The 19,080-nt window shown below is 52.8% G+C and overlaps 1 protein-coding gene across 1 annotated transcript in view; it reads right to left on the bottom strand.

Annotated features, from left to right (window-relative positions):
• ARHGAP39 (Rho GTPase activating protein 39) overlaps positions 1-19,080 on the bottom strand; it is a 151,956-nt gene that overhangs the window by 19,213 nt on the left and 113,663 nt on the right. Inside the window, exon 3 of the mRNA XM_050892871.1 lies at positions 17,657-17,737. Coding sequence (XP_050748828.1) covers positions 17,657-17,737 — 81 coding nt within the window. The remainder of the gene's footprint in view (positions 1-17,656; positions 17,738-19,080) is intronic.

The following is a 19,080-nucleotide window of genomic DNA, read 5'->3' on the forward strand; positions in this document are numbered from 1 at the left end:
CGTCGGGAAGGGCAGGAGCCGGACACCACCGGCTGCAGCCTTGTCACCTGGCTCAGGTTCATTCTCCAGGGCTGTCCCAACCGACGGTGTCTCCAGTGAGGGACACAGTGACCTCACAACATGAAGAGTTGGCCCAAGAGTTGCCTCATGCTTCTGCTCCCGTCCACACGATGAAGTCGACAGTATGAGACTCTGAGTTACTGCCAACTCCATACTGGATCTCTTGAACCTGGTGACCCACAGCTTTCATCGATTATAGGTCACTGGAGCCTCTTCTCACGATGAAACCCCAGAGGTGAGGGAGGTCGCTGCCCAGCAGAAGAGGGCCTTCCCACTCCTTTCTGGCAGCACGTACCATCTCCAGACACCCAACCGCCAACACAGCTCTCAGAGGTCACGCTGAACAACCCACCAGCCTTGGCTCCAGTTCTGGTGCCAAAACACCCCATTTGACGTCTTGCCCAATGCACACTTCTCACCACCCACCACTCTCAGTGGATCTCATGGATCCTGAGAGCTGGAGGCAGCTCTCCTTATGCCAAGTTACCACATTAAATAAGAATTAAACCTTCTCCCCTGCTTTCGTGGAAGCACATCTACAGCGAGATCTTCTGCATCATGTCCTGAAGGTTGAAGATGGCTCCTTGTTTCTTTGAGAGGGCAGCAGATCCACCAGCTCCGGCCAGCTCATGCTGCTTTCCCCACTTCTACCTGCTTAAGACCATGCTTTGATTTTCCTCTTTGCTACCCCAGTTCTCTCCAGTCTTTTCCACCTTGTCCAAAAAGATTTCATGGCCACTCGTTGGGGGGTTCTGCAAGAAGAGGCTCTTCTGCCCCTGCACGACCCGGCGCAGTGGGGTGGCACATGGATCACCCCAACTAACAGAGGTTTTTCATCTGCTCAATCCACGTTTCAAGTCCTTGGGAGATGCCATCCAGGCAAGGGACACTCAGGAGGAAGAGCAGAGGTGGTTTTTATGGAGGTGCCGAAAGCATCGCCCCTCTCGCAGGAGGGATCCGAGCTGGAGTTTGCTGCTGTCTCCAAAGCACAGGGAAGCACATCGTGTTATCAATTCTTCGCCGAGTCCCACGCTGGCACAGAAGATACCGGAGGCACCGTCTGCTCTCCCAGTTCATTCCTCTCTCATTCTCAGTTATTTTTTCACAGCCACTTGTCCTTTCTGTCCTTCAGAAAAAGGTGGAGTGAGTCCAATTACCGAGTTTTGCAGAAAAATGCCCACAAAGAGGCATATATAAATATCTCCCAGCATGAGGCTCCACCATCTCCTGGCACCCTGCTCGTTGCTTGCCCACGACTTTGTCCTCGCTCCAGGGGATGTGGGGAACAATTTCTTCCTTCCCTTTCCGTAGCAGCCTTTTGAGCCCCTGAGGACTTGAGCCTCCTGCCAGTTTCTTGCTGTTGAAGACCTGAATGAGTTTGGGTCCCTCCTGGTCCCTCCACACTGGTTGTTGGATCTCAACCACTCATTGAGCCCTTCCAGACCCCCGAAACTCCCTCCACAACCATAGGAGCATGCCCTGAACAGCATAAACTATCAGGGCAGGGTGATGAGGGAATGCCTTGCTAAGTCACAAATGCCAAGAAACTCTTGGCTGCATCGCCCAGCATCAACAAGCTACAACGATGAGTGAGGTGAGAAGATAGATCTGCTCCAGAGATCACCAAGGACCGATTTCATCCCCCTCCCACTCCGTCATTAACGGGCAGATTTCCCATCAGCGCTGGGGTGGCGAGTCTGGAGGCAGAGTGATGCCAGCGGGTGAGAAGGGATTATGAACCCACCAGCAATGAATCACCATCCCGCTGCCGCATGGACGTTAACCGAGGTCTCCTCTTCCTTCGTCAATTATGCAACCGCAGAGGACACTCATTTATTTTCACCATGATTACTCACTGCAGTAATTACAGCCCGGGTCGCTGGCCTGCCCTTAATACTCTTCAGCAACCACCGCTGGCTGCATGCCACCTCCATGGGCATTGTCCTGGTTCTGCCACCAAATTAGTGAGCTCAAGGTCCGGTTTTCAGGTTGGGAAGCCCAAGGTGCTCTTGCAAGGACAGAGCTGGCTGCTTAACCCACCCTGCAGGACCCAGCACATCCTCATCATCTCCCCTCCGGCTCATGCCACTGGCTAGGACCACAGTTGAGCAGCCACCAGGACAGACGGGGACTTGCATCTTGAGGATGATGAAATAGAAGAAGGGATGGATAATCGGACCAAGGATGGGCAGGAGCCAGGGAAATCAGACCTGGAGCGATGTGGCGGAGCTGCTGGACTGCGACATTCCTGCTCATCCCACGGGGGCTGCCGGGCACCAGTCCTGGGTTCCTCAGATGCTTTTTGATGCTTTCAGTGCTGGCTTTCCCATTAAGCATAGGCGTATATGCGACTGGTGGGTGGGCTCTGTGTTTTGGAGCAACTCAAGCATCTTCTCTCAGTCCCTGCACTCTGCTTTTATCGCATCCAATTTCTTTAGCCTTCAGACTACCAAAGCTAAAAGCCTGCAAGCTTGATTTCCAGCTAATGTAAATGGAAAACAGCCTCTTGCTCTGCTCCTGCACATGCTGCTTTTCCTGCCTGGACCATGTGCAAGGGTCTTGGCCAACCTGGCATCAGCCGGGGCTTTTGGGGAGGAACCAGAGCAGCATGCCCAAGGCAAAGCACCAGCCCCGGGATACGCCGTGTGGCTGCTCCGACGGTTAACGCACACGGATGCCATTGCTCACTGCCAAGGATCTAATGGACCCTGCAAACATAAGGGCAGAAACCCAAGGAGATGGTGGCACCCCAGTCTGGAGTGACTGCAGGAGGGCACGTTGGCTGCAGAAGCTCTTAGCTCTTCTCACAATCGCCCTAAACCCCACAAAACCCAGTGAGGCAGAACTTGGCTTCATTCTTCACATGAACAAATGAAAAAAAAAAACCCCTCCGCTGCTGTAGGCAGGGAGTACAGGAACGTACGTGCTTCTGACAGTTAAAATGACTGAAATGCCTTTTTTGAGATTGAAGTAGAATCGCAAATTCTATTGAGAGTCTATTTGTTAATTCAGGTTCATACACGCAACTCCTTCGCTGCAGGATGCAGCTTCTGCGGGGGTCTCCTCCCCTAAAAGGGCTCTGTGAGCCCTCGGTTGCTCCCTGTTTCTTCTGCTCTTCCTCCTCTGCCCAACTGAAGGTCATTAATCTTCATTAATAAGCTGCTTTTTACATACAGACCCCAAAGCTTTCGAGGCAAGAGAGCCGAAGAGCCAGCGAGGATTGCCAGCAGAGCCAGGCAGCGTGTCCCACCCGGAGCTGCTTGTGCCGGGGGTCCTGCCATGAGCACCAGCTGCCTTCGGGTTTCTTAAATCATTTGCAAGCAACGTTCAAGACCCACGGGAGAAGCTCTTTGAGTCGCCAAGTGATGGACCATATCTTCCGCTCGTTAATGTGGCGTCGGTATCCACCACCGCTTGCACAGTCCAGCTTTGGCACCGTCAAAGCGGCATACCCGGTACAGTGGAAATTATCATCAGGTTTTCCGCATCTCGCAGGCTGGATCTTGCACCATCACCCACTGGGTGACACATAAATAACCCACGTCTGGGCCGGACTCATCCCCTGAGAGCAGAGGACGCTGCCCACAGACATCTCCAAGCACTTTGCAACCCTAGACCAAATCTCACAGCTCCTCTTGGCATCTCCTTGCATCCTGAGTTTGCTTTCGACGGCAAGACTCGTCACACGAGGGAAGGATAAGCAACGTTATGGAACTTGTGGTGGGATGGGACCAAGCAAATTGTTCTCCTGGTAGCTAGTTCTTTCTCTGCAGTGGGTAAAGAAATTGTTTCTGGTCTCAAGTGTGACCACAAGCCACGAGCATCAGCACCCACCTCCCACTACTGCTCAGAAACAGGTTTCCCCAATTAATTCTCTAACCCGGGATGAGACCATACTGGCTCGTTAGTGATCTGCAGCACATCACAGGGGAAGGGGAGACTCCAGGTGCCTCCTTGGGGTCCCCCAAACCTCATGGGTGGACGACTGGGAGCCAAGGCCTTCGCTGTCTGCTCCAGGGCCACCTGAGAGCCCAAGTCCTTGTTACCTCTCTCCTTTCTGACACTCCTTTCCCCACATTTTTCTATTACACACAGACGAGTAATTTAAACTCCAGCCATGTCCATGGGTGCTTTGTTTTTGGAGATGAGGTTGAGGCTCTTGCTTGCTTTTAAGTATGAACTCCCAGCGCGGCAGAAGGAGTCATTACAGGTTGTAACGCCAAATGGCTGCCAAGGAGTGATTAATAGCCATCGCCCTAAAAATATCAGCAACCTTAGAAAGCCTCTGTGACACATGGCCCCGACAATACTGGCAAAGCCACGCCGCCGGAGTGGCACAAGCTGCCGTCAGTGTGTCACCTTGGTGTCATCAAGCCCCATCTCCTCCTGCTTCTGCGGGCAACTCCGGCATTGCTACAGTTAGAAAGAGCAGGACACACAGAAGGTGGCCCCAAAGCCCGCCAGATGCACCAAGGTGACACCGGTGGGACCGCAAAGGCCAGAGGACGATAGGGATTCGCGCGGCCGTTCTCCTGCATCGGCAAAGTTATCTGCAAAAGAGCAAGACATCTCCAAAGCTATGGGAGATCAACCTGCTGGCGTTTCTCTGCCCCTTCAGCTAAAAGGAGGGGAGACCAGCACCTGAGTAAGGAGACAAAACCAGGGAAAGGTGGGGGGACATCTTCCCCCATCACCCTGACGCGTGGTGTTCCCTCAACGCCACCTGTGTCACATCTGTGGTCTTGGGTGACATCTATGGTCTGGGTGACAGCAGGACCCACGTGGCAGCAGGAGCAGAGTCCTGGCCACGCTCCGGGATGCGGCAACACCGCGAAGAGCGGTGCAGGGCACTGACGGCAGCAGGGTTGGGGTTAGCCCTGCCTTGCGGGCAGTGGCACCTTGCTGGGAGCATGCAGGGAGGTGCGGCAGGGACGGCAGAGCTTTTCCTTCCCCGCGTGCGGAGCCTGGATCTGCAGCCGCAGGCACTTCATCTGCATAGAAGAAGGAAGTTTTGCAGCAATGCTGTTACGTTTTCCAATGACTCCTCTTCTTGCACGGACATTCAGCCCGTCCTGCCATCACCTGGGGGTTTTTGGCCAGCTCTGTGGGCATCCCTGCCTGCAGACCTGGCAGCAGAGGAGCACCGGGGAGAAGGAGGGAGAGCTGCAAGTCAAGAGCAGCTCCGTAAGGAAGAGCTGCCCGGTCTGATGCCCTTTTCCCACCCCAACAGCTTCCAACCTCCAAGCTAAAAACCCAGGTACCACAAAGCAGTAAGAGATGAGCACCAAGTGATGCTCTGCACGCCCCCACGCTTCAGCTCTTCCACTGTCCCCAAACGGACAGGAATCCATCCTAAGGCCAGGTGTTTTAACTCAAACCCGGTGAAAGCACTTCTTAATTCCTGGATTTGCAGCTTGCGTTAATATTTCAGACAGCAGCCCGCATCTGGCAACAGCGGATACGAATAAAAATCCCTGGGAAGCAGCCCTGCCCATCAAATCATCTAGCCAAGGTAGAGCTTTCAATCAAAATATTAAGTAACAGCAATCAATAAACCTGAAAGCTCCGTCGTACTGCCCTGGATTATTGCTAAACACTAGAAAGCATTGCTACAGACTAGGTTGAATTTTCTGCCTGCAAAAGGAATATTGCGAAAGGCCTTTTTGCGGCTAAATCGCTGCAGCCACTGTGCCCACGAGCAGCTCAGTTGCTCCAATAAACGAAAAGCGATGCTGCTGGAGAGGAGAGCGAGCCCCGCCGAGGCTTGCCACCCTCCTGGCACAGGAGCTCCTCCAGGAATTCAAAGTATTTCTGTTATCTCTGGCTTGGCACCGGGTTCCCTTTGCTATTTTCTCCTTGTGAGGAAGGCAAGATTTTACTTATGACTCTGAGTACATTTCCATGACAAACTACTTCCCAAATCCCTCTAATCTTCTATCAGCGAAATCAATTTCTTTGCAAATTTGCATAATTTCCGTGGACTGAAACATTACATTTATTTAGGGGAGGATTTTTCCAAAGCACTCAAGCGACTTATGCTCTTAAAATCTCCCTGCCTGCTCAAATACCCCCTCCGCAATCTTCTTCCAGCCTTTGGAAAGTCAACGACAGAGGTGAGAGAAGAAATCTCCGGCACCGGGCTGCTGGGCTCTGTGCACTCCGTGCACGCTCCTTGCACGCTCCCCGGCTCCCTCGCCCAGGAATTGCTTTGCTTCCAGTTGCTTTTGCTGGAGAGACACAAGCAATCCTCACCCTGCACCGCGTCTCTGCTGCGGAGAGGTAGACACCATCCCTGACACTTAAATAGAATTATTTTGCTGCCTGCCATAATTAAGACCATCCACAGCTCTGTTTACCTTAAAAACAGTCACGACAACCCAAATTATTTTTCATGTTAGTGATTTCTACCGCGATGCCTTTAAGGTAGTCGATTGGCAGCGACATTAAATCAACGCAGGACTAGGAAATAAAAGCACAGGTCACAGCTGGGCTTAAGTGCAATTATTTTAACAGCATCGTTCTGGCTTTTAAATGAATGATACCGCAACGGTTCTCCAAAGGAGATTTAAAAGCAAGAATATTGACAAAACCTACCTAAATACACACATATTTCAAGATACGTTTGCTTGTCCCAGTGTTATTCGGACTTTGCAGATGAAGACTATAATTTAGTGCTAGGATTAAATGGGTTTTCCCCTCTTGGGGGGGGGGGTGTAAAAAGCCCTTCATTTGAATGATTAATTCAAATATATTGGTTTCCAATGTCCTGTGAATGCATCGGGGCTCGCATCCCCTGGAAAAGCACAGGATCCCTGGGCACCCCGCCACCGCCCCGCAACGCAACCGGGTCCTTGTGCCGTCCCCAGACTGTTCCCACCGTCCCCGTGCCCTCGCTCTTCCTCACCTTCCTCTCCCGGCCACGGGAGCCGGGTGCATCTCCTCCCCGTGACTTTTCACCACCCTCCCGAGCTTAACGCCTTTAAGATCCCCCGTCCGGTGCTAAACTGGACCGACTGCAATCCCCTGGGGATGGGGATGAGGGATGCAGCCCAGCCCCCTCTCCTCCCAGTTGGGTACCGCCGGCACAGCCGGGGATGGGCGGCCGCCGTGTGGAGAGCATCCCGCTGCGAAGCCCGGGGTCAGCGATGAGCCGACGGCAGAAAACCTCCCCGTACCTGGCACGCTGCCTGACGCCGCTCCGGCAACACAAATATCTTCCCTGCAAATGCAGGCAAAGGTGGGCAGCTGGGAAGAGCCTGCCTGCTCTCTGCAGCAAGCCTAGAAGATGTCCGGGCTTCAGACCGAAGCCTCTGATGATCCCTCCTAAATTTTCCAGCTAGGAAACTATCCTTAGGACAGCCATCCAGCCTCTATAATCGTGCAAAAGCCACCAGAAAACTCAACTATTTACTAATTTATAACTACATTAGGAGATAGGAAGACAGGCTAAAATCCCCCCATCCCTAAGACTTCATTGGTCTTCATCTGCAAATATTGCCGTTCCCCAAAATTTGTAAGTACAGAATTACATGCTTACAGCGTATATAAATATCCCAGAGCTTAGATTGTGCCTGAAATCTTAAATTCCTGCTCAAGCACTTGTTGCTTACAGCTTTTATGAGATTAGGGGTCACTGCAGGTGTGCCCGCAACCCCTCCAACCCTTCTTCTACACTTCCAGTCTCTGTTCCCATCTTTATCTACCTGCCTGGAAATCTCACGTCCTCCTTGGACTTCATTTTTTAAGAAACCTGCAGATACGGTCAAAACCAATTCCTACAGAAACCAGCGTGAGCGAGATGAAATCTGCATCGTTTGGGCAATAAAAGGGTTATTTGGAGAGAAGTGTGAGCACCAGGCTCACGTTTCCCGATCCCTGCACCGACCTCAGTGATGCTAAACTGGTTTCTGTGGTCAAATTCAGACTGGGTCATGTCCTAGCAATGGTCTGGATGGGGCAGGACAGAGCTGAGCCACAGTTTGGTCTGAGCTCTCCTGGTTAGGCTGCACCCGGTACCCAAAGCTGGTGTAAAACCAGCCTAGCACAGCAGGGAGCACCCTTGGGCTTGTGTTTTGTTGTGCGTTTCTCATCCTTCAAGCTTCCTTGCCTTCACTTACTCTGCCTGCGGGTCTCCTTCTCTTGTCCTCCTTTAGCTTTGGTTGGGATGGGCTGACGCATCTCTCTGACGGGGAAAACCAAGAGGAACTGCAATTTGAACTTGTCGGGATCAGGAGGAAATGGACTGATCTCGCTGCCCGTATTCACGGACACCAGACGTCACCCACCGCTCCCGGTGGGATGATGGGGGGGGCTGACAGCTCCGGACGGAGCCGTGTGGCAGGAGACCAGCTCCACGACCTGCCAACCTCTTCCCAGGATGATCCAGGACTCGGTCTTTGCTCTGGGCAGGATCACCCATCTGTGGAGGAACCATGGAGAAGGTGCAGCATTACCACCAACCGGACGGCGTCACAGCTGCCCTCTGTTTTCTGCCTCCTGCTAAATACCAGCGGTGAGAGCACGAGGACCATTTGATGGATACAACGTGAGACATGGGGTGTCCTGGAAGCCGAACATCAGGCTCGGTCTTGTTGGGGGAAATTCAGAGCGATGGGAAAGCTGAAGCCCATCTCTGTTGACTGCAAATCTTGGTTGGAAGGGTGTCTAAGGTCTCACAAGGCTCCTCCACATGTGACCATTTTATTGTCCAACTAAAATATTACTGAAGGATTGATTGTGACCAAGGCAAGGAAAAGCCACCTTGTCAAAAAAACAGTTTTTTTTAAAAATTTGTCTTTTTTTTTTTTTAATGAAAGGAGAAGGCTACAACGTTCAGGGATTGTCCAATCCCTTGTCTCTGGACGGCGCTATCAGATCGCTTTTAGCTTCAGAACCGCAACACCAAATCTCCACACGAAATATCTCCCATGTTCGCCGCCCAAGCGCTGCTAACTCCTCCTCTCTCGGAAAAGCTGCTCCCATGGCATCCGCTCTAATTAGCAGCAGCGGAAGCTGAATCAAGACAGGAGGGAGATAACGAGCCTTCCCGTCCCCCCCCACCCCATTCAACAGCGCAGAATTTTTCAGCCACTCTTTTTGCAGCAGCGAGGGGGAAAGCAGGGCCCTGAGACACCGCCGAGATGATGAAACCCCCCCCGTTTTCCGGTGAAATAGCAGCAGTTTCTGAACATCACGTTGAGTGGAGCACGGTGTGGTGGACAGGTCTGCAGCCCACCCTGCAGAACCTTCGCTGGAGGCCACGAATCCATAGCAAAGGGATTTTGTGGGCTGTAGCTAATAAGCCAACGCTGAAACGAGCTCAGATGATGAGCCGTGGGCTCGTAGCTCATTGCTGAAGGCCAGGCTGACCTTGCTGAAGGTCTGCGCTAGCTTCGATTACCTGCCATACCTGGCCACAGCACTCACCTCGTCTTCTTGGTTTGTGATCAGCAAGCTCTCAAGCTACAAAGGGACAAGCCAAGATGGCCGGGGGGTCTCCAGCGAGCCCCCTGGGGATCAGTCTCATTAGGAACTGACCAGGAAGAAGCACAAGATCAGGGTCTGCCAAGCTAGGCAGATCCACAACCCAACCCAACCCGGCAGCCGAGGCAGGCACGGCACGCCAGGCGCCGCGCACAGAGGGCACGGCACGCCTGCGGGAAGCCGAATGCCAGATCCCCAGGAGGCAATCAGGGCTGCTCTCCCCATCTCAGATGTATGATTAAACCAATCACCCAAAATAGCCTGTTTTCTGAAACCCAAATGTCACTGAAACAAGACGAGATTTTTCTTTTCTTTTTTTTTTGAGAGGGAGGAGGGAACATGCAGAAGGGAGCACAGAGAAGCCTTTATCATTAAGAGGAATCAGCTGCAAAATACAAAGAGACCAGCAGTGACATTTCCTTAAATAGCAGATCAATAGGGGATCTGCTTTCTTTGTCTCCGTAAGCATGACAACAAGTTCCTACAATGGTGATTTTTAGCTCTTGCCTATCCCGAGTAGATTTCACATGCCCCGGAGCGCAGCCCTCCCCGTTCGCTAAGCTGAAGCCCTTCATCCTCTTGGTATTTCCAACCTGAATCATTCATCCCTGCTACGAACACCCTCGGGCTCAGTCTGCAGCTTGGTGCCACCTCCCCCAGCTCTTCCCCACCAGAAGATCTCTCCTGCCTCTTTGACCAGGCTCTGGGACATGATCGGCCACCTACCAAGGACTACAACAAGACCAATCTCCAAGCCCGGACTCTGGGCATCGGAGTGATGTGCCAGACCATACCTCCTCCCACAGGCTCACCTCCACCCATCCCAGAAGATGGGTGACTTTGAAGCTGTTGATTGCTACCACGGCTGTGGCAAGGCTGATCGAGTGGCTTCTTCTCTTAGAGAAGAGCTTTTGGCCATGGAGCCAAGCTAGACCTGCTGCCCCGTTTGTGTGCGAGCCACCAGATACTGCCATCAGCAGCACGTTGGCTTTGAAGAAGGAGGTCCCGGAAGCTGGAGCTCAGCTGTTTGCTGGAAGCCCTTCAGCAGGAAGGGTTGCTCTTGGCTTAGAGGAACACTACAGGTCCATCATTTGGACACTACACACGCACATTTGAGATAAGTTACCCGGCTCACGCTGAGGATGAGGATGGTGGTTCACTTTTCAAAGCAAGACTACAGTTCGGTGTTTGGCTGAGCGTGGAAAAAGTGCCAGGCTGTGGCAAAGAGCGTGGAGGAAACTGCTCCCAGCTCCATGGTCTGGGCTCCAAGTTACATTCAAGAAGGATGCTCCAGCTCCTCAAAAATGAAGCCGTCAGACAGATGGACTTTAAGCTTTAGCTGCATCGGGAGAAGAGACTGGGTTTGCTTCCCTTCGGCCCCATGGAGACTTGGACTTTGGGGCAGAGGTCCCAGCCCAGGAGGTTACACCACACCGGTACGCCCAAGAACAGTCATGAACCCTCCAAACCGCTCTTCAGCTTTCTTCCAAAATACGGGATTTTAATCTCACGGCTCTCCAAGGAATCACTGGTATTAGGTCTGCGCCTCTTCATTACTTCTAAAGAAACCAGGCAACAGATTTACCTTTAAATATCAGGAACGGGCACATTTATTTACAGAGAAGCCTTAAGCTGTGGTCTTAACTCACAGTCGTAAATGATGAAGCCTGAGCAGAACGAGGCGGCGGATAAATTGAGCAGCTGGCAGTAGCACGTGTCCCCACGCGGGACAGCTGGGATGGCCACCGCGCCACTTCTGCTGGGCAGGTGTCTCCTCAGCCAGCAAATGTCTGCGGGCATGCTTGAGACATGCATCTTTGTCATCGTTGGAAGAGGAATGTGGCCTCGCAGCCGCCTTGGCTAAAATTGACACCAGCGGCGAAGGGAGCTTCAGCCCAGAGATGCTGAGCTCCCGTCCCCAGGATGGCTCCGGGGTATGGGCTTCCTCAGGAAGCTTGGATGAATTCAGAGGCTGCAACCAGAAGGGGTTGGAGACCTTCTCCTCCCCGGTGTCATGGCTGTATTTGTTCTCCCATACCCAGTGCACGGCCAGCTGGCAGGAGCCACGTTCAAAGTCTGGTGTGGTGGCTCCTCACCTCTGTCCCAGGCTTCTTCCAAGCTCCTGCATGTCTCCTCCTGAATTTGGTACCTGGCTTTACATACCTCTTTGCCAGCAGTGCAAATTAAACCCGTTCCCTGCATCCATGTGAAGGCACTACGGCACCAACAACCAGCTAGTCTGTGCCCAGACGGAGGAGGGCTGAACGTGATCAGTGCAAGAGCTGGACACTGAACGCTCCCATGGCTGGAGAACGAATCTAGCAACATCTGGAGCACACAACTCGTGTGAGAGCCAAGAGATGAAGACAGCCGTAAAAAGTTGGCAAACTGCAGCCATGTCTCAAGACAGAGGTCGCCCAGCAGACAGACACACAACCGCCTCCTAAACCTCAGGTGCCTGATGGGCCACACGAGGCTCTGTGGAGCTCTCAGGAAGATGGTGCCAGGTCTTTTGGAAGCCAACCCCAATTCTCTCCTCACTTCCATACTTGCTTTGCTAGACAGTCAGCTATGAAGTGACTCCTGTTGGCCATGAGATGTTGAAAACCACGAGAAGATCAAAGACCTCTTTAAACTCTCCTGGCTGGGAAGGTCCAGGACAAATTGAGGAAGACCACATCAAGAGCATTACAAGGATCCCATGCAGATGAAGCAGTTGCTGTCCTGCTCTCCTAACATGCCCCCAGCAGAAAGAGGATCCACTCCTCCCTGCTCATGGGTTGGACATCCTACCTCTCTACCAAAGAGACAAAGCCAGGGCGAGCGAGAGGGCAGAGCTGGAGATACAACGAGGCACAGATATGAGCCGCGGTGAGTGGCCACAGCTTCTCCAGCTCTGAAGCACAGAGTTTCACCACGGCTTTGAAGCATGCACATTGCCATCAGTGCAGTTGGGAGCAGAAAGCAGGGGTGGACAGGCAGGGGCTCACAGGGCAGCAGCAAGCCCAGGCCCTAGGAGCTATTCCAGCTGGTCCACTGCCGGAGGACAGTCCACTGATCACCTCTGCTTCCATGACCCACCTAAGAGTTACAGATCAAACAGAGCAGCCAAGCCAAACCACGTGTTTAGGGACACCAGGAGGTGTCCCTAAGAGCTGGACAGTGTGCATACTCCAGTGAACAGATTTCTCACCTTCTCCCAGAGCAGAGGAGCCTACAGCAGGGATCGGGGCACATTTTTGGGTCTGGTTCTTCTGTTCTTGTCAAGTCCCCAAGTAATGAACCTCCTGTTTCCCAGGGAGCAGAAGGGGAGAAGAGGGTTGTTAATGCTTTGCTGCTGTGCTCCATGTCCGACATGCTGCGTTTCCCTCAACCAGGAAGCTCCAGCGTCTTCCTGGTGGCCACAAAGCCCTGACCACCTGCACGCGGTACGTGACATCCACCTGATCAGCAGTATGGAACAAAGAGGGTCACAGGAGCAGAGCAGCTGTGTGCTGGCAGAGGAGACAAATTCAGAGGAGCAAGTTGAAGGTCTCTGATCTGAAGACCAGCTCTAGTAGCCTTGGACCCTCCATCCATTGACCGGCCAACACAAGCATGGGACAATGACAGAGACCTGGGATTTGTCCCACAAACAAACAGACTTTTTGACAAAAACCACTGCACGGATCAGCAAAGAGTTCAACCCTCTCAACAGAACCACAGGAGGAAAAATGAGGACGTTAAACAACTGGGCTCCAGGGACCACAAACCAGAAGGAATAAAGAGGAAAGGGTTAAGAACAGTTACCGTAATTGCCTGTCTCGATGGGATTTGGATGCAAGGGCTTTCCTACAAATGCCTTCTAGACAGACGGAGCAAGACGTCATCCTCTTAATGGCACCCACTAATCTTCATTATATTAGAAAATCTCTCATAGCAATTGTTGGCTGGGAGCACCGAGCTAGCGCAGTCAAGGAAGCGGAAAAAAAATCCCTGTCTGCTCCTGAGGCTGCTGCTGCAGCTCCTGGGGCGACCCAGGCAGCTGAAACCCGAAGCTGCACTTGGGGAAGACGATGCCATGGATGAGGGTGGTCTCCCAGCTGAACCCCACAGGACCTCTCCCCCATCAGCCAACCTCCTGCCTCTCCATCTGCCTGTACCCAGCCTTCACGTGAGGACAGCTGTCCCCTCACAAGCCACCCTACTCCCACGCTTTGTCCAAACGCCCGTAAGTCCTTCAGCTTCTCCCTTCCCAGCCAGAGGGGAGGAGGTGATGGAAGCGAGTGGACACGTGCCCAGAAGGGAGCAAGCCACAACCTAGGTCTCACCAAGCTTCCTCAGCCACCAGAGACCTACAGACGTGTTGTGTAACTCAATCCTCTGTCCTTCTGCCAAGCCTGCTGTCTGCCCACCTCTTATCTTGACCTTCAAAGGAGGCAACATGCACTTATCATGGCTTTGAGAAAAACCTGTGGGACTAACGCAAGACTTGGTGAGGAGGAGAGGGTTGGAAGGACCTGGGAAAGCTGTTGGGTTGGAGACCTGATCTCCCACCCGACTGTGAAGCCTCCAGGATCATTTCACGAATGGCGTTTGGAAGCGGCTGGATCCCAGGGCTGGATCCGGAGGAGCTGGGGCTGCGCTGCTCCAGTGGAAGTGCTTGAGGGCTCAGCCCGCACCACGCTCTGCAATGGAGTCTTTAAAGCTCTGGTTGGGTGCCAGTCTGTTTTGCAATCGCCACCTCAGCGCTGGCATGAGCCCGCGGAAAGCACGGGGGAAGACGAGAGATTCCCCCATCCCTTTGCAACCTGGCCAAGGGTGCTGGAGCACCAGCCTTTCCTGAAAACCTCTCCCTGAGCATCAGAAAGAGGTGTCTGGACTGTGCTCCCCCCCACAGATCTTGGCCACTTCAGGCAGAGGTACCTCAAGGGTCTTCCCATTCCCACGAGGGACCACACGTGCATCCTTTTGAGCCATCCAGAGGTAGATGCCAATGTTGGGCTTCCAGGCGGCCTCCTCTGTGCCATGGGTGCTGCCCACCATCATCCCTTCAGCAATGCCCTTTGCACCCTCTGGGATCTGCCCAGCCTTGATCCATCCCAGGAAGAGCTGCCAGCTAAGCTTTGGAGAAGCTGAAACCAAGATGCCTTTATGCAGGGTGATTTTCAGAATATGCCATGCGCCCTTCTCCTTAAAATTTACCCCATTAACATGAAATCATCCCTGCTATCGCGAGGTAGGACCGGTGAGCTTTGATTTCAGCTTTTACGAGTGCCAGAGCAGTGTGCATGTGGCACTCACATGGTTAAAAAAAAAAACCACCCCAGGCTGTGTCTGCTTTTCTCTCCATCTCGCTTGGCAGCCCCCAGACAGAGGGCACTTGAGACCTGTTTTTCCAGAATGAAGTCCACTCTCAGCTAATTAAGCAAAGCTGCTAATTAGCTTCCTGGCTGGAAGTGACTGGGGGGAGGGCGGCAAGGGCTGTCCGTGGGTTTTTACAGGCGGTAAAGTTGAGGTCGGGAAGATGGAGGCATCTCCTGCAGCAAAGCACATGCTGATGCAAACAGGTCATGTGGGCTAACCGCAGTGAAATTTAAGCTTTTAATTGCTTGGGCGGCCGCGGGCATCAGCCAGCTGGTGGGTGGGGACCGTTGTCCCCAAAACCGGCCATCGTCCCTCATCTCCCATTGCAGCTCGTACCCGGCACCGCCACCCAGCTGGCGGCGGGTCAGAGCCCATCAGTGCCGAATCACCAACCCTGTTTGCAGAAAAAACTGCTCAGGGTAGAGAGTGGCGTGTCCCCGTCACTGCTGCATGTCCCCGTCACCACTCTGTGTCCCTGTCACCGCTCCGTGTCCCCATCACCGGTCCACCTCGCTTGGCTGTGCCCCTGGATGCAGGCTCAGCTCCTGCTGCTAACTCTGACCGAAGCATGCTCGATGCCTAACAGCAGAGCAGAGGAGGCACCTGCAAACCCCGTTTCCAAACCAAACAGCGGATCCAGGCCTCCCGAATCACACTCCGTTCCACTCTTCCTCACTTCTCCTGCCTACCGACAGGGAATTGCATCCACCCAGCACGCAGAAGGGATGCTTCGGAGTAAAGCTGTCCATGGGCAGGTCTCTCTGAGCTCACCTGACGCTCAAGGAGAGCATTCTGCTGGTGAGGATAAACGCCAGATACCATTACCCTGTTTGTTTCCCCTCCTAGAAAGCTTGTTTTTCCCCCACTTGCTTAAGTGGCAATTAATTCTGACGCTCCTGGGAGGTCACTGCAGAAGCAGTGAATTACAGGGCAGGCAGGATGGCACACGGCCAACGCCGCTGGGTGATTTTCCACTCGCACGTGTCTTGAACTGGGCTGGAGATTGCTGCAAACCATGCCACCATAGACCGGCTCGCCAGCCCATGCCGTCACGGACCAGCAGGGAAGGGAAAGCAGAGCATTGTGCTGGGGAAGGGAACGCAGAGCATCGCGCCCTCCCGGTCCCCGCTGCCAGCACGGAAAGCGAAGCAAGAGCTAGAGGTGCTTCAACTCACCTGCATCTCCAGAAAAACACAGAAACTGGGGGTATTTGTAAAAGCCCAGAACAACCAGGCAGGCATCAACTTCAAAACCCCCAAAATCTGACCGTAGTCTATAGACCTGCTGTCTTAAAGGTAGGAATTGGGACGAACGTGGTGTTACAGAGAAAAGCTTCAGGCCACCACTTGTTTGCAGGTCTATATTAGTAAAAACATCCAGTGCAGGTGTTTATCCTCCCTGTTCCCGCCTGATTTGATCTGGATGATGCCAGTAGGTACTAAAAACCCTACCTGCACATGCTGGGATGGGGTCAGGGCGAGATGGGTCTGTCTGGGTCCGTGGGGGAGGTCCCAGAGTTTGTAAAGCCTCCCCACCACCTCCATCCTGGCAGGTGGTGACCAAGGGGGACATCTCCCAAATGCTCCAGGGCAGAACGAGGTGGGTCAGCTAAGATGCCTCCTTTGGCCACTGAGAAAGAGTGGCCAAGGAGCCATCTGGACTGTATCAAGAGCAATTTCTCAGCCCCCCCTAAATCCATCCCTGCTCACAATGCTTCGGGTTTTGAAGGCAAAAAGCTTGTTTTGAAAGCGGCGATGCAGGCGCTTGGGCCAGGCTCCTGGAGCCCAGCACGTGATCATTCCCCACCTCTGATCATCTACTCAGACATACTTAGTTCTGGTGATTTTTTGCCCATGTCCAAGGCATTAGTCTGCATCAGTACTAGTGAGAAGTCACAGCGTTCATACGCCTGAACCACTTGTGCAAACTCTAAGAGGGGCATTTTGAGCTGTAATGAAGACAAGCACGACACTGTATTATTTTCTAGCAACATAAATCCATGAAAGCTGGAGGTGGCGGTTTGGTTTAGCACCTGAAATCCTGATCTGACCAAGAGAAAGCTCATATCTGCCTTACAAACGGACTCTGAAAGCAGTTGGACCCACAGGCTGGAAGAGATGGATCATTTCTCAGGAGGCTTTCCCACCTCCAGGGCCCTACGGAGGCTGCGCACTGAATCGGTGGGACTCGCTGCGGTGATGGATTAAATCCGTACCCACACTAACCTGCTTATAGTTGATGCAAAAATCCTAGGAAAGAGCCTAGAAACCGGTTCCAGTGTGGAGAGATGTTCAAGCCACCACCCCACCGTGATGGCACGCGTTGGGGTGCATCAGCAGCACCGGGTGAGTCCTGTACTGATGGTGGAGCCTAACGAAACCCCACGGACTAGGAGCTCACCCTGAGGTGTGACCCCATCACCGGACAGCCCTGGTGCTCCTCCTGTCCTACTCCAGTTTCTGGTCATGGGTAAGAGCCACTCAAACAAGCACCACTGCCCAAAGGGGACGGATGGTCCCTGCTCCAAAGAACCATCAGAATACATCTTAAGGTTTATTTAAGGGTGGTAGTAAAGCTCAAAACCGCGGCACGTGAAGGGAAGGGGATGGGGAGGAGGATCAGAAGAGCACAAAGAAAACACCGGTGTTACTCCCTACCCCATCCCCGCAGGTCAGCCGGTAGCACACGGGCTGTCCCACACCCCCACCTCACCACCGAGGCCACGTTGCAGACCCCAACCCCGATACCGGAGGGAAATTTTGGCTACCTGTAGTGGAGGAGTTGACCTTCCGCACTGTAATCCCGATAAATGTCATATTCTTTCTCAAACACTCCGGAAGGCGACGAACTGCAATACAGTAATAGTGAACAAGGAGTTACCAACGGTGACTGTGACACGCGCGTGCCCTTACTAAAGTCTCCTTCACTTTAGGATTAATGAAGATGCATCCACAGAGATGGGCTCCCGGTCCCCACCAGTCTGGGCTCTGCACTTGGGACCTCCTCCCACCTCCTCTCATCAAACTTTCAGTCATTAATCAGTTGTTTAGCAGATGATGACCAAGCCCTCCATGGCTGTGGTCTCCAGCTTCATTTCAAACCCTGTGAACACCACATTCTCCCTTAAACTATGCTCATTTGTGAAGAACGGCTGTAGACATGCCTGGACAGATCCTAAACATCTCATAGCTGTGTCCCATCCGTGGTCCTTTCCAAGTGCAGCCTTTCCTCGTGCCTCGAGCATCACTCTCGCTCCTCGCTCGTCTCAGATGGTCAGAGCCAACACGGGCAGAGGCGGCGAGCCCCAGAAAAGCCCCTTTTGGCACATTTTCATCTACCACATTGCAGCTGGTTACACCTTAGCCTGCAAAGCCCTCGTTCCCAGAAGACGGAGAAGGTCCCAGCACCAACAACTACCAACCTATTCCGAGAGACACCTTACCTGAGCGCACTCATTGGAGAAACACGGAAAAAAGCACGTGGAGGTGCAGGATGGCATTTACATGCTACTTTTTGGACTACCACCAGCTTAAAGCCTCTCCTACAAGAGCAAACCCACTCTTGCTCCACGTTCCCTTTGGCTTCACGCTTGCCCAGCAGCCTAGCATCCACGCCGAGACCCTCCAACACCTCCCAACGAGGCACGCGACCAGGTATTAGTCTTTGTCTAAGGACAACGCTTTCCAATATTGTTCGTACTTGCTGCCAATATTTGCTCAATGAGCAGAGGAAAGGTCGTTTTTTGCCTTAACGGTCCTTCACTGTGGGGATGTGCAAATAATCAGGCTCGTTCCGAAAACACAGGGCACTGAACAAATTATCAGACATTTGCTCTGCATTGAAACAGAACAGCAAACATCTGGAGAAATAACTTCGTTTTGAGCAGTTTTTGAAGAAACAGTGTTAACCCCCCCCGCCACGTACACATTAAGACGCTTGCGTTAATAAAATTCAGATCAGATGTTGGTTGCAGAAGAAGAAAAAAAGGAAAAGAAACAAATCTTAATAGGATAGACCTCAAAAATTTTATTCAAGCAAGAGGCAATAAAATTAAGCTTCTGTCAAAGCTAATTCTAATGAGACTTCTGAGCCCTCAAATTACGACTGTGTTGAATTGCTTAATCCCTTTTTCCTCTCGAGTGCACGTGAATGAGCGCTCCTCCTCCTCCACGACACCCAGTGTCTTCTCAA

The sequence above is a fragment of the Gymnogyps californianus genome, chromosome 2 (assembly GCF_018139145.2).
Source record: "Gymnogyps californianus isolate 813 chromosome 2, ASM1813914v2, whole genome shotgun sequence".
NCBI lineage: Eukaryota > Metazoa > Chordata > Aves > Accipitriformes > Cathartidae > Gymnogyps > Gymnogyps californianus.